The 15931-nt window shown below is 40.5% G+C and overlaps 1 protein-coding gene and 1 pseudogene across 1 annotated transcript; one reads left to right on the top strand and one right to left on the bottom strand.

Annotated features, from left to right (window-relative positions):
* Nucleotides 1-2911: 2911 nt before the first annotated feature.
* LOC134221960 (uncharacterized) lies at nucleotides 2912-4735 on the bottom strand (annotated as a pseudogene).
* A 50-nt stretch (nucleotides 4736-4785) lies between these two features.
* On the top strand, nucleotides 4786-12981 carry LOC134221959 (diacylglycerol kinase eta-like). Its single transcript, XM_062701122.1, has 9 exons — nucleotides 4786-4848; nucleotides 7238-7371; nucleotides 7438-7563; nucleotides 7621-7835; nucleotides 7899-8686; nucleotides 8747-8890; nucleotides 8978-10691; nucleotides 10750-11186; nucleotides 11456-12981. The coding sequence occupies exons 1-9, from the start codon at nucleotides 4786-4788 to the stop codon at nucleotides 11981-11983; spliced, it is 4149 nt and encodes a 1382-aa protein (XP_062557106.1). The 3' UTR covers nucleotides 11984-12981.
* The last annotated feature ends 2950 nt before the right edge of the window (nucleotides 12982-15931 follow it).

Here is a 15931-nt window from a genome sequence, read left to right as displayed (position 1 = left end):
TTGGCCAAACAGACCATGAGCCGAAAGGGTCATTTGGTCAAAAGGTCATTTGGAAAGAGTCGTTTGAAAGGGTCGTTTGGCTGAAAGGGTCACTTGGTCATTGAGGAAGGGTCATTTGGCCGAAAGGGTCATTTGGCCGCAAGTTCATTTGGCCGAAAATGTTGATTGGCCGAAAAGGCCGTTTGGCCGAAAGGATCGGTTGGATGAAAGGACATTTGGCCGAAAGTGTCATTTGGAAAGGTCATTTGGTAAAGGTCGTTTGGCCGAAAGGGTCATTTGGCCGAAAGGGCCATAATCGAATAGTACATTTGCGAAAATATATTAGGCCGAATGAGGTTTTGGCCGTATTTCATTTGAAATGTGAAATTAGGAGTAAGAGATGTTTCCCTCACTCCTCATTTATCACTTATCGCTGTAAAAATGAAAGAGCGCGAAGTGAGTTGTGAGACGCCTCTTCTCACTTCTGCTCACTTTTACAGCGAGAAGTGAAAGTGGAGACGTCTCACTTCTCACTGTGAAAAAAGAGGGAGCAGATTGATGAGAGTCGCCTCACTACTCTTCAGCGCTACTCACTGATGAAGTTAGAAATGAAGGGTGAGAAGTGGAACGTTCACCCAAGAGTCGACTTACGTCGTATTCCGCTCGGATAAACCACATTTTCGACCATATTCGGATGAATGATATTTTCAGCCTGGCTCTTTGGCCAAATCGCATTTTGTTGACTAATACTGTTGGTCAAACATTTTGACCTTATATCCTATTTTGTCAAATAGCTTTTTCGACCAACTGGCCCTTTCTGCTGAACAACCTTTCAGAAAAAATATTTAAGCTCTTTAGTGGAATGTCTTGAACTGTCATAAGACGAGTTTAGTACTATCCATTTAATTCACCTAGTTTTTAATTTTACAAATACCTATTTCTCATATGTCTCACTTGACCTCATGTCTCTTACTTAATTCAACTCAGTATCTGCAAAGATTTCAAAACGTGGTGGAAATAGTGAAAGCAACTTTTCGGTCAAATGCTTAAAATTCAAACAACTTTTCGACGAATACGGACAGACGGTTGCAGCCTAATGTTTTGTTCGACCATATGGAATATTCGGCCAAATAGTCCTTCCTCAAGTATAGAAGAATGTATGGCGTGGTGTTTGTCGTAAATGTGCTTGGTGGTGCAGGAAGGACCAGTCTTCAAAATACGGTCAAAACCACTTTTCAAAGTGATCAAAATCCATACTTACGTTACTGATTGTTAGTAAAACTGAAGATGATTTTACGCTTACAGTCAATACAAGTTGATCATGTTTTCGATTTTAATTCTGTTGAATCTTGAACATTTCAATCAATTTTTCGTACAGCAGGGCATGATATGTTTCCTCCTCTTTCATCTTCTATAATATGAGTTTTAATTCCTCATGGAAGATATACTTATATGCTTTCGTCTAAGTACTAACTTATAATATAAAAATCAATAATTTTTTATTGTTTGAAAAGAAATTTAAGTAAGAACGAACATGCTGAAGATCATTTGAGTAATGTATACAGATGGAGGACACGAATCTCGTTTATTTTTCAAAATTTCAGTCACATATGTCTAGGATTTCCTGTAATAAATGTAAGGAAAACTTTGGAGAAATTTTTAAATGAGAAGAGACTCATAAAAGCTTTAAAACTCAACATCACGATTGTTTCAGACCTATCATTACAGTTTTATCACTTCAGCGACCTCAACCGTGGATCAAGCAACATTTCTGTTACTCACTACTCTACGACAACTAACTCTCAGATTTTAGAATGAATGAAATCCTCTCTCAACGAACTAAATTCAACACAGTTTAATAAACTAGGTTGGCCAATACGGATATCTAATCATAACTACAAACCAAAGATTTTGGGATTCAATGCCCAGTATTTCTCTGAATATCTCGAAATAAACAATCCAAAATAAAAATGTTTCTTTTATAGACCTCATATTTCCAATCGTCAATCAAAATTATCCACTACGACATTTCCTTCACGCATTTCTTTGAGACTGTCTATCAATTTACGCATTATATCTGTGATATTTTCGCGAACATCTATTAATCGATAGGGAGAAAAGCAAAACCCTTAAAGTCTATCATGAGAGAACAATCGATTTCATAACCTTAAATTTTACCTTTCTTGTAGAAAAGAACGGTGCCCAGTTTACACGCTGTTGACAATAAAGGCGACAAGACCAATACGGGAGAAATATTATTATTAATTCCACAATCTAAACAAACAGTAGTGCATATATAGAAACAAATAATCAAACCTAACAAAAACGACGAGAAAAGAAGAAATATGGAAATGAAAACAAATAAATACACAAATTCTAAACCTATGTATATTTCGAACAAAAATACCTAATTTCAAAACTAAAACAGGATGTATAGCAACATTAAACATTTTACGTTTATCTTCTCACTGGAAATATTGATACAAAATAAGCAAAATGTGACACTAACCAGATATATTACAACCAACCAACCAATGATATGTATTACAAAATTACTGTGCATTATGCTCGAATGAATAACAAAACTAAAATTAATAAACGCAAACGCTGCACAACACCCTGATCTTGTGTGACTGTGTGATGAACCTGAAAGCAAATCCTGCAATATCAATTCAGAACAAAATAGACTTTCACCAGTCCCGTTGTATCGTGCAAAGATTTGCTAGAAAGACTACAACTACAGCGAGAAATGTGAAAATCTTTCCAGTACACTTCCAGAAGCAGAATCCTAAATCTCAGTCAATCCAGTAAATAAATAACAAAAGAGTAACCTCTAACAAGCACACTGTGAAACGGGTGAATTTTCTACTGGTGTCAGAAGAACATTCTTTCTTGCTTGGGAACGGTGGGTCGATTTTATTAGATCTAGTCGTTACCCTCCTCCGATCTTCGCTTCAATTCCGAAGATTTGCACTTGATGCAGTACTGCGTTACTATAGTCACCAAGAGTGTTATGTTCTTCTAACTTTTTTATGACTTTGAATGATCCAATACAATCTACACTTAATTTTAAAATATATCCAAATTTCACTTCCCGAATCATCATTCTGGAAACTTTGAGTCCTTCGTCCAGAGTTATATTAATACCAACAAAGCGATTGATGATGTGGCATCTTCTGATTTACCGTTCAGGTTGCTAAAACGATAAAAATTTTGTATATTTTGTATTTTCGTACATACGAACAGAACACCTACCTGAACGTCACTTTTGTACCAAGCTCCGTATCTTTACCGCGCAATTCTCCGAAGACTGATCATGGTCGAATCCCGTTGTAAAATTCGCACCTGCTGTACACCAAACCGTCACCCGCCGTCCCACTGTACGCACCCAAACGTTTCAGCGCCTCATCCTCACTCGACTTCAGATCTGTATTCTTGGCGTAGGCGTACTTCCCGCTGAAGTCCTCCATTTCTATCATCAAGGTGAAGTTCTTTTCCTTCGTAAGTCAATTTACCGTTTCAAGTCCAAGCCAAAACTCTCACCGTTCCGAAGCCATTTTGTAGTCGCTCAATTGCGGTAGAAGTCCACGGATCCGTTAGATCGGTGCTGGATCCAACCACCCACCTTGAACTTATCCTGCTCGCGGTATCCTTCGAAGGGTCCTGCTGAGCAACCGGATGCAGAAGATATTTCCGACTCTTCACTTACTCTCCTTCAGGACTGATGCAGGGTGGCTACTTGAAATATTTGGCAGAGTTCTTGAGAATTATCAGGTCTTACAGTGTTTGTTTAAATCGCTGTGTTTGATGCAGCTGATATTCTGCTGCAGCGATGTCGATTGACTGATCATTTGGGACAAATTTTGACCGATAAGCTGTTTGAAATCTATGAATAATTCGGAACTTTCAGATTAGAGCTCTCGATTGAATCCAACTTTAAAATTATTTGCTCATTTTTGTTATAATTTTCTGTTAATTTTCGATTGTGTTCAAATCTGTAAGAGGTGGAAGCTTCCGTTATAATAAAGTTCGTGCTGCTGCAATAACTCCATGTTTGGTTCAACTTATGAACAATCCATGCACTACGTTCACTTAACGCCACAGCATCCAAACACCTCCGTACATTTTTCAAGCTCTAAACTTTTTGAAATTTTTCATTGTTCTCTTTGATTTCGGTGGCTAGTTGCAAAGTTTAACCTCCTGAAATCAATTTTCAAACGCAGCATTTCTAGTCCGAAGGAATCAGCAGGGGATCGATTGCAAGGTTGATTGTTTTGTTGTGTGGGGCCGGAACCGTTACTTCTATGACCTTCTTCATTTTCTTCTAGTTGCTGAAGCGACTTCCATCGTTTTCTTCATGTCGTCATTCTGTTGGGACAATCTGTTTTCAGGACGTCGATTTTTGAAAGGAGTGTGCCTTGTTCAGTGTCGTCACTATCAATGCTTCTCATGGCTCTTGTTTCTGTTCACTCATTTCATTTCCCTGATGAAGAAGTTTGTTTTCCATCAATATTTTAGGCTAAGTGATTCTAAACTGGTTTTCTCACTATTTGCGTCTGCAGTTTCAATTATTTTTCTCATCATGTTCTCTAACTGCATAAATTTGCTCTCTAGCCGGTCCAATTTCAAAAGTACCTCCTTATTCTCTTTTTCATTATCTTTGACACAATCTATTGGCTTCTGAATACTTGCCTCTGTCCTCATGCCATAAACAGGATCTGTTTCCCATCTTGATCATAAGGAAGTCCATTCGACTGTCCGCAGAAAACCACTAATCGATCAACAGAAACACAGAACTTCTCCATTATGGACTTCACCATTCAAACGTTCGAACAAATTGAAATCAATTATGAGCGGAACTGCTTCAACGTAGAACTTATAGGACAGATAGCATATGAAGAAGAGTAAACAAATTTTGATTCAATTCTCTGTTTCATCTGCCTGCTCAACATAGAATTCTCGCGGGATGTGCAGCGAAACATTTGGACACACCAAAACGGTCCTGGCTGATAGCAAGTTATCACCAATGGAATACGCGTCTGTTTTGTGCACACAGCCATGTGAGATAATGCGGCGTTCAGTACACCATTCATTCTACCTGGGCCTGGTAAAATGATTGTGTGTGGATTTACACGGATTATCTAAGCATGTTATTTTCCGAAAGGCATTTCGAAGAATACTCATTCAAATAGGGCAAATGGCCACTTTAGTTCCAATTGCGAGTTAATAACTCCCTCGAAAAATCGTATTCAATCTTATATTGATTTCAAAATCATTCGCACGTAACGCTCTTCAATTTTCTTGATCGTTCTATTAGGGTAACTGTACAAATAGTGGAAGTAGTAGATCCACTGAAGATTTTTTTAAATCGACATTTATGGGAAATTTAAAGGTTTTATATCTTGTAACGTTTTACTTTTTGTCGTTGTAATTAATTATTCGGAAAATATTATAAGATTGAAATATTAACTTTAAAAAAGATAGTGTTGATAAAATCAGCTATCTCTGTCAACTCGCGTACATGGAGCATGTTCTTAAAGCTCTGCTTTTATAGCGTAGCGCTAAATTTAAAATAAGCGTTTAAATTCGCCTAGCTTCTTCTCAGCCATACAAATCATGATTTTCAAATAAGGCCGATACAAATATTAAATTTATTTTATGTCCGACAGCTCTTGGAATGTACGAGGGAGAGGAAAAAAAAAATAACAAGGAACAAAAACAAAGCCCAAAATGCAATTATTCCATGGAAAGTTTTAAATGTTAATAAGAATGTAAGAATGTTTAAAGAAAGCAAAGAATATAAATATTTGTAACATATTTATTAGTAGTAAGTTTAACAAATTTTATATAATTAAAAAAAATACTGGAACTTATTCTTGTAGAATTTTTGTTTTCCTTTGGAAAAAGGCTTTTTTGCTGAAGAACTGTTGAATCCATAACACCTGAATTTTCCATAATCCATAACATCAAAGCACTGCTAGAATTATAAACTTCGTTTAAGTCAAGTATGAAACTCAAACTGGTTTAATCAATAGGGCAATGGTCAGATGTACTTCTGAAATCACATATGTGTTGTTTAAACATGCTTTCATGACGTCCTTGCATAAGCTCGGATAGCAGACTTCCCGGACTATAGAATACTTAGGTGACGTCTGAAGTAGAATCGTTGAGCACGCCATATCAGCATGTCCATGATATTGGAATGCCATACTGCTTATTGGCAACCTCGATGTGTCTGGTTGCAGATTTTTGTTTAAATTACTCAAGCAAAGGTACGATACACAAATAACTTTGTTTTCGAGAGTTACAGTTCCAATGGATTTATGAAAAGTAGTACATTCTTCCAAACAGTCTCAAAATAAATCTGTATTGCTTTGTAAAAATAGCTAATCAGAGTTACACAATACATAGGCTATATGGCACTGGTTTCTTTCTCAGCCCCATACATGTGGTATTTATAAACTGGGATCCAATCGTCACACCTCACTCTCGTGTTCGGAGCACTTTTTGGGGGACATATAGCCAACGTAAAAGATCTCCATCTGAATTGGTTCCTAGTTGCTATTGACTTCATTTATTTCTCTGTTGGTTTCGTCGCCAGGGCCACCAGGTCCGCGTTGTAAAACGTTGACATCGGTTTAATACTTGCAAATCTAAGAGGTCTCTGCTAATACGCCTCAAGTATCACTGACGTATAACATCATAGATTTCACGTTAGAGTTGAGTATTCGAGGTTTGGTACATTGCCTAGACCGCCGCCTAACGTTGACTAGCTTTGGTTTTCGACCTTCTCAACTGTTTGCCCGCTACCGTGGAGTTAGGTTGTTCACAACCAATTTTTTTTTTAACTAATTTTTTGCTAATTATCTAATACATGCATTCATCTCTTAGACTAGGTGTTCCGTGTTTTCTTAACACTGTCATCCTTTTGCTATGTCATATTTTAGTTATTATTAATACATTTCAATTGCCTCTGGCAGTTAGATTTTTTCCTCTGGTTAGATTGAACCATGTAAGATTACAATGTTTTCACTTAAACTAAACTTAACCTAATTTATACTAAGGGTACAAGGACTAATCGTTGCAATAGAAGATTGCAACGATTTTTTCATCTGAAATTGATTATTTGTTGGACATTTGTTGCAATGTCTCAATATTAGAAATTCTATGAAGTTCATTGGTACTATACCACGAGGCAACTTCAGAATCATTTTCAAAAATTTTGAAACCTCTGGAGTCTTCCTTTCTGGTATTGCAGCAACTAGTCCATTATTTGCACAGCATACAACAATCGACACGGGATCTGGTCAAAACGGTCAACGACTTTATCACTAGAGTAATAGAAAACAGCTCCGATGAGGAGCAATTAAGCATAAAATGTGATATTTTAAGGTAAATAGTGAGGGCTATTCGTTTGAACGTTTGTTAAAACAAGACTTCTTCTCTATGTACGCGCAGACAAAAATTAGGTATGTTATTAGATACTCTGAAGGAAGAAGAAGCTGGTCTTCACGGTGACGACGAATTAATCCGAACACTTAAAGAAATTGCTCAAAAAAGTGCCTCTGCAAGACCAATAGATACGTGAGTGTTCGCTACAAATGCCACGAAATATTGAGTAATGATCGATTTTTCCCACAGTGATTTCCCTTCACATAGAACGATAGAAAAACAGGAAAAAGACAAACTGAATTCCAGGGAACGCATAAGTAGACTTGATAGCCGATCGGAGAAGGAGGCAGTCATGTGCCGGGCCAATAGTCTTAAGCGTGCCATACATGACGTGATGAAGTACAGCGAAACTAGCTTGCTTTATGTGCCCCCGAAGCGACTATCGATTTCCATGAACCCGAAAGGTACCTTCTGTGACTATTTCCATCTAACATTTATGCATTTATGGTTCTAATTCCCTCAAGCAGATACATCCCCCGGTAATTCACCCATCCCAGTATCGGCACCATCATCATCGATCTCGCCATCGGTATCCACCTCGCGACTTACATGCATATCACCGCTGCCGGACCTGCGGCGTGACTCCATGGACGAGCATTTCCTGAGCAATGTTAACCTGCCGGTCCCAAAGCAGTTCGCCGATGGAAGTAGCCGTCGGAGCTCCGGCATTCCGGAAAACTACAGAATCTCCAGCATCGAAGAACTAGAGGAAAACAGCATCCACACGGAGAAGTACGACGCACTGAACGCTGCATTAGCAAGCCTCGCCAACATCGAAGAAAACGTAGACAATCATATTAGGGACGATAAGGACGACACGTTGAACCAGAAATCGACCACAACGACCACTTCGGACTCGCAATCAACGACGGCTCCGTACGACTTTTCGTTCGAATCCGACACAAAGACTGTAAAGTTCGACCAAGATGCGAGTAGCGCATTCGAACGCTTAGGGTTTAAACCATTCAAGAAAGGCATCGAGCAGCGCCAACAACAGCTCCAGCAGCAGAGGAGCGATCCGGCGGAGTATATGCACTTCCAACCGATTGAGGTATACGAGCGGAACTTGTACCGTATTCAGCAGCAACAGCAGCAACAACAACAGCAACATTCCGAACATGGGAATGGAAAAGTAGTCGAACAGAAGAGTTCCAATATGCTGCAGGTACCGAGTATCTGCCTGCCATCCCTGGAGAAACCGCCAGAAAATATGTACTTTAGCGACAACATAACGATCATCGATACAGATCTACCGGTAAGATTACTTAATTGAATCGACCAGTGTACAAAATTAATCATTTGAAATTTGCTGCAGGAACGGTCATCGTCGGACGAAGCACCAGGAGAAGCTAGCGATGTATTATCGGCCATCAGTAACGAGGAATGCAGTGTGACTTCCGAAATTTTGGACCGCCCGTCCGAGGGAAACTCCCAAATACCAACTGCCGAATTGATACAAGTGAGCCCGGATTCGATTGAAGCGCGGTTTAATCTATCATATATCTCGTTTATCTTCAATCGATGTTTTCTTCTCATTCTTCAACAGGATCTAGACACGGATCGCTTCAGCCACATCGACTCCCCGGAAACGAGTGACACCACCGAAGCGCTGCATGGCGAAAGCCTAATGGACGACATCAGCTCGGTATTGGGTCAGGAACTGTTGGGAGCCCTGATGGACAACACCATCACCGAAGACACAACGACCCTCTGCACACTGGATCATACCAAGCGACGTAGCTTCAAGAACAAACAACAGCAGCAGCAGCAACAACAACGAAAGGGAGTGATCGAAGCGGAGCAGTGTGGTTTTGAGAATCGGGTGTTCGACATCGATAACCGGTGTGATGACCAGAAAGTACGCGAACCTCGTTACTGCAGTCTGGCCAAATTTGTCGAAGGGAATGACATCGCTAGGAAGAGTTTCAAACGCCCGTCGGGTGCAGGAATACCTTCAAGAAGCTTAGCAAGTCAGGCTTACAAAACACAAGAAAACGAGTACGAAAACACAAAGATGTTGGCAAAAAATTATCTGCAGCCACATGGGTCTCCGTCGGACGTATCTGCCTCCGACACAGACACCGTTCAGTACAGAATACTTAGCTCAGCGTGTACCAACGTGGATGAGGATAGCTTGACAGACTTCGACGACAAGGAAGAACAATCGGACGATGACCAAGACACTGAAGGCGCCGCCGGAGGACACTCGGAAGACGAAGAGATCAAGGACGAACCCAACGACGATGAGCAATCACTATACATGACAGGAATTCCGACAATCAACGTAGTCGTCGAACCACCATCGCCGGCGATGAGCGACGAACTACGATCGCTGCGGGTGCCGGAAATACGGCGGCACTCGAGTCACACGCCGAACACCCTGGCACCGCGGGAAATCAACGTTAACCGGCGGCACTCGGGCAACAATCCGAATTTGCTAGGACTGGACTCGGAGCACATTCGCTTCCTGAACTGCTCACCGGCTGCGACGCGGCGAATCAGCAGCGGAAGTTTGCTTTTTAAACCGGAGGCGCTGGGTAGCTCGAAAAGCAATATGTTTAGCTCTAATCTGGGTTTGTTCAACTTCGATCGTGACTCTGAGAGTAAAGAGGAGGAGAAAAAGAAGAAGGATGAGAAGGAGGATAAGGTTAAGAAGTTGCCGATAATCAATCCACTGGTGCGGTTACCGTCTTGGCCAAACGTGAGCAGTGGAACGGGATTCATTTCGAAGTGTTTGTTAGCGAACGCAGATACCTTATGCGCGGCTGTAAGCCCTCTGATGGATCCCGATGAAACACTGATGGAAGGCTATTCGGAGAAGGCCGTCATGAATAACTACTTTGGCATCGGGATTGATGCGAAGATTTCCTTGGACTTCCATAACAAACGGGAGGAACATCCGGAGAAGTGTAGATCCCGGGCCAAGAACTACATGTGGTACGGAGTGCTGGGTTCGAAGCAGTGGCTTCAGAAGACGTACAAAAATCTCGAGCAGAAGGTTCAGCTCGAGTGCGATGGCCAGCGTATTCCGCTGCCATCGCTGCAGGGTATTGTGATTCTGAACATTCCGAGCTTTATGGGCGGTACGAACTTCTGGGGTACGAAAAAGGAGGACGATTGTTTCCTCGTGCAAAGCTTTGACGATCGTATTCTGGAGGTGGTGGCCGTGTTCGGTTCGGTTCAGATGGCTGCATCTCGGTTGATCAATCTCCAGCACCACCGGATTGCGCAGTGCCAAAGCGTGCAGATCAATATTTTAGGTTAGTTTTGTAAGGATTTTTAGAAATTTTGTTATTTACACATTGTTTACTATTCTAGGTGAGGAATGCGTTCCTATACAAGTGGATGGAGAGGCATGGTTACAGCCACCTGGAATGATTCGTATAATTCACAAAAATCGAGTTCAAATGTTGTGCCGCAATCGCTGTTTAGAGATGTCACTGAAGAGCTGGCAGGAGAAACAGCGCCAGCACAGTATTTCTATAGCTCGCGAACAGCCGTCGACGACGTCTTCGGAGCAACTCGTGTCCGTATCGGACGATTTGTTCAATGAAAGGGAGACGTACCTTTTGCTTAACTTTATCGAGTGCGTTAGCACGTTGGTGAAATGGGTCAAGTTTTTGATTATTTCGCACCCATCGCTCCAACCAGATCTGTATACGGTGGCAACCAAAACGGCTGACGCATTGGAATCGATCCATCCGGGTGGTAAGATTATCGACGGGCCGGATCTGAGACGACAGCTAACTGAATTGGTGAGTACTATGGACAAGGGCCGTTTTTCCGAAACTCATTTGGCCGAAATTTATTATTTTTCCAAAACAACATTTTCGGCCGTATGACCTGTTTGCACATCTTCAGCCAAACCTCGCTTTGCGTCAAATAATTTGTTCGGCCAAATAGCTTCTTTGAGATTAGATAGAATTCGGCCAAATGACTTTCGCCTAAACAAACCTTCCTCAGTTCTGTAGAACACAGCCATAGTTCAACATCTGTAAAGTTAACCACATCTTTTTTCGGACAGGTTCGCGCGGCCCGACAGCTGTACGAGAACACTTGTGACCTGCTGCGGGAGCGTAGCCACAGCCTGATTCTGCGCGAAGACCTGGAAACGAAACTGAGCGTGTCGCTCGCCAACATGGAAATGGAGCTGGGTAAGTGCAGTCTGCAGCAAACCAGTGACGGCGATACGAAGGTGTATCTGAACGTGTTGGCTCCGAACGAGGACGTCGACCATCATCGTAAGAAGCAAAAGCCATTCTGGTTGCGTTTCCGTGGTCACCACGGTCCAGGCGGCTCCGGAGTCGGCGGTGGAAAAGTCAAAACGAACGCCGATCTGGTCAATAATTGGGGAGTGGGCGAAGTGGTGACATGGCTGGAAGCCATGCAGATGACAGAGTACGTGGATAGTTTCATTAAGAATGACATACGGGGTAAGGAGCTGCTCACGTTGGCTCGGCGAGATTTGAAGGATCTCGGAGTCACCAAGGTGGGTCACGTGAAGCGTATCCTGCAAGCAATCAAAGATCTGGGCAGCACCAGCGTCGGATAGGAAGGTACATTAGGTATTAGATGCATTTCAGTTTTAACTAATCGGAACTGTGGCTAGTAGACTATCGGATATCTATATCAGTACTCTATAGAATGGATAATTTGAAAGTAATTCCGAAGCAGTTGTCAGCAAACACAAAGGAATCGAAGCTAATAGGTATTTAAATTGTTTTAATAATCAAGAAACCAAAAGACTTCATTTACTCTGGTATAAGCAAATATTTCCAAGTCTTTTTAAGTATTCATTTCGTTTCGGGAAAAGGCACCGAAACTCTTAGCATCGCAATAATGGTTAGAGGAAGAGGTTGTGTCGGACACGTAGCATCATTCCAAGCCGATAGCAGTAGAAATGTTGGAACCAAGTGGAAATAGTACGAAGCCTGATGCAGTAAATATCATGAAATATCTATTTTGCTTTGGTAGTTTATGAACTAGAATAAACCGAGAAGAAGAACTAGAAAACGTAATCTTGAGAAGCCTAATGTTAATTGTGTGTTTTAGTTGTAAGTTTTCCGATGTTCAATTGCAAAATTGCTGCGTGAGTGTGCATCACGAGTGTAGTTTTTCCTTTCCAAAAAAACAGAGATATATTCCCGTTTGTTCGCATCAAGTGTGTAATAGAGTCGTTAGAGCCGCAAACAAATTAAAATGTCAAAAATTCTAAATCCAGTTGCAAGGAAAAACAGGAAATCTTTATCCATACATATATACATGACACTTACCACTTGTGTTCCATTGAGGTACTTTAGTGCTGTTGAGTGTATACTTGTTGTCTGTGTGTATGTACTTTGGGATGTCCGGAATCGTCAGAATAAGGGAAATGTGACTACACGGCTAGGAAAACAGCAATGATATTAGAATGAACTCCCATATTCTAGGTAAACATTAAATAATTCGTATGATTCTCATGTGTGAATAGAATTATCCTTTTCCATGGAGTTGAATCCCTCAAGAAGCTTAGGAGAATAACAAAAAAAATATATGTAAATAGTTAGAGACCCAAAATATTTGTTAATCCTGGAGAAACTGGTATAGCGATCTCATTAGTGTAACGTTTTCGAATTAATTTCAAAAATACTTTGAATTCTGATTTGTTTTACAAACTTATATTTGTTCAGCTGCTTTCATATTGTGTTTCCAATTTTCGAAAGCCTAATATTTTTTTGTTACTTCTTTTCAGTTATACCTATTCTTATATCTTCTCCGGATTTTTCTTTCTGATTCGAATTGGAATTATCATTGGATATAGATTGATCCTTATGGACTTGGACTTACACTCATAAAACATAATTACTACTAAGAAATTAAATATTTGTTTTGAAATTTCGAAGATTAGTATGTTAGATGGTTGCTTTTTGATGGGAAAGGGATGTTTGGCCGAAAACTATTCGGTCGAAAACCACTTGGCCGAATGGCCCTTAGGCCGAAAGTTGTTTGGCCGAATATACCACTTAGTCGAACAGTCCATCAGGCCGAATAGTTCATTTGGTCGAATAGGTCATTTGGCCGAGTAGGTCGTTTGGCCGAATATGTCATTTTGCCGAAAAGGTTATTTGGTCAAATAGGTCATTTGAATGAATTGGCCTATTCGGCTATTCGGCTAAATGACCTATTTGGCCATATGACCTATTTGACAGAATTCTGTCAAATGATCTATCCGAAAAAATAACCTATGCGGCCAAACTACCTATTCGGCTAAATGACCTATTCGGCCAAATGACCTATTCAACCAAAATAGTTTGTATGGACTAGTGGCCTTCAGCCAAATGGCTTTCAACCGAATATGTTTCAACCAAACGATCTTTCCCCCTTTCTGATATCCCATAATTGCTTTTAAAATTTTTGAAGATTCTTCAAAATTTGAAATAAATTTAACGACCGTGATTAGGATGATTGATTTGTTTATCAGCCTCTTCGGTCAGCCCTACTCAAAGTGTGAGAGAGAAGATAATCGAAAGGTTTTATTTTTGACAACAAATAGATTGAAAGCATTTCGCTACCCAAGCAGCACAAGTTAAATGAAACTGGTTACAGCAACCTAATTGTGACTAAATCGGGTCACACATAAGCTACTGTGATCTATGTACAACATGTGTGCTGCTCAGGTAGGACGCGAACATGTAATGAAGCGACAGAATGTGAAAGAGAGGCATAGAAACCATCTACTGAACAGCACATAACTGAAGCGAAAATCTAATTGTCTAATGCCCTGGTTGTAGACGGTTTGGTTAGAGGTATGAAAACCATTGGAACCTACTGCTCTGCGGAATGCCGGAGGTGACATTAAACCTGGTTGAATAACAGTCTTCTAAAACAACCGCTAGTTGCCGATCCGAAAAATAGGAACGGAACCAGCTAAGAAGATCGCCGTTAATCGCCAATCCTCAATCCTCTCAAGCTTGGCGATTGTAATCTCAAGGTTCGCTTTATCGAAAGAAGCGGAAACATCTGTGTAAATAACACTATCGGTAACATACGAAGTTAGACACAGAAGATTTGTCGTGGTGGATCGAACGACAATAAACCCATGTTTATCATCGCTCAGATACTGCTCACATTGGAATAGCATTAGATTAATGACAACCAAATCAAGCAGTGTTGGAAGGATGATGTGTTTCTTGAGTAAGAAGGCCGGAATCCCGTGCGACATGTCAAACTTCATGATTTTGCAAACTAAGATCAATTGAGACCATCCTGATAGTTTTTGGGCGAGTTTGACGTGTACGGGCATGTTCCGGCAACCTGGTCAGCCGGTTAAAATGGCTATTTTTTCAAAATTCATGATTTTGCAAAACAAGACCAATGGAGCTCCTTTTGAAAGTTTCTGGACAACTTAGATATGTTCCGTAATCTCGCGAAATAGTGCCTCCGGGTTGATCATTTATGAAGCCTCGATTACGACTTCATGGTTTTACAAAACAAGCTCAATGAAGTTTATTTTGGAGGGTTTCTGGAATCTTCCGGAACAGTGCCTCCTCTCGGGGAAAATGACCAGTTTTGATCATTTACGAAACCTTGCTTGCGATATCTCAAACTTTGTGATATTTCAAAACAAGATCAATGGAGCTCATTTTAAGAGTTCTGGACCAGGACATGCCCTAGAACCTTCCGAAATGATACCCCCGGGAAAAATGGCCATTTTTATTTATTTACTAGCAGACCCGATGAACTTCGTTTCGCTTGAATTTGTTTTATTCTCTGATTAGTTCTCGAGTTATGCATAAATTTCTGTTTCATTTGTTTGGGAGCCCCCCTTTCCAAAGTGGGGAGGGGTTTCGAACCATCTAAAGAATCTTCCCCGGCCCTAAAAACCTCTGCATACACATTTCCACGCCGATCGGTTTAGTAATTTCCGAGTCTATAAGTTTAAGACAGACAGAAATTCATTTTTATGTATATAGATGAAGCCTCGCTTGCTCTTGCTCTCAAACTTCATTATTTTGGATATGTTCCGAGATTTTCAAGTATCCAATGCTCCTGGGATAATAATAATTTTTTGATCAGTTATAAAGTCTTGCTTCCGACATGTTCCGAAATTTTCTGGGATTGTTGGCTTCTGAACAAATTTCGCGCTTGCTACATGTTAGTCTTGATGATTTATTTATTTTTTATTTATTTACTTATTTATTTAATTGTAATCGTCATATGACACATGGTGCCTCAATGACGCTAAGGATAAGGCAAACATGGATAAAATATACAAGAAATACATCGAAACAGTAAAATAGAACTTTACAATCTATGGTTTTTATGTCAACTGGTATGACTGAAGTGCGCTGCGAAAGTTCATTGTAGAGCAGCTGGCGATAGATTAAAATCAAAGAGATGGAACACCGTGTTGAAGTTGGACGACATATATCGAACCGGATCATGCTGACCATTCTGTTTCGAGCAAGGAGCTGTATGAAATTTCTCCTCCTCAGCGGGCCCATAGGAGCATAAACATTTA

This window comes from Armigeres subalbatus, chromosome 3, assembly GCF_024139115.2.
Source record: "Armigeres subalbatus isolate Guangzhou_Male chromosome 3, GZ_Asu_2, whole genome shotgun sequence".
Classification (NCBI taxonomy): domain Eukaryota; kingdom Metazoa; phylum Arthropoda; class Insecta; order Diptera; family Culicidae; genus Armigeres; species Armigeres subalbatus.
Note: the sequence above shows the minus strand (reverse complement) of the source record. Positions and strands in the feature narration are given on the sequence as shown.

Excerpts from the sequence above, each read along its gene's own strand:
- LOC134221959 (XM_062701122.1), top strand. The coding sequence starts at position 4,786 with ATGGACTTCACCATTCAAACGTTCGAACAAATTGAAATCAATTATGAG. Across the intron at positions 7,564-7,620 it reads TCTGCAAGACCAATAGATAC|TGATTTCCCTTCACATAGAA; the intron begins GTGAGTGTTCGC and ends TTTTTCCCACAG. Across the intron at positions 8,687-8,746 it reads TCATCGATACAGATCTACCG|GAACGGTCATCGTCGGACGA; the intron begins GTAAGATTACTT and ends AATTTGCTGCAG.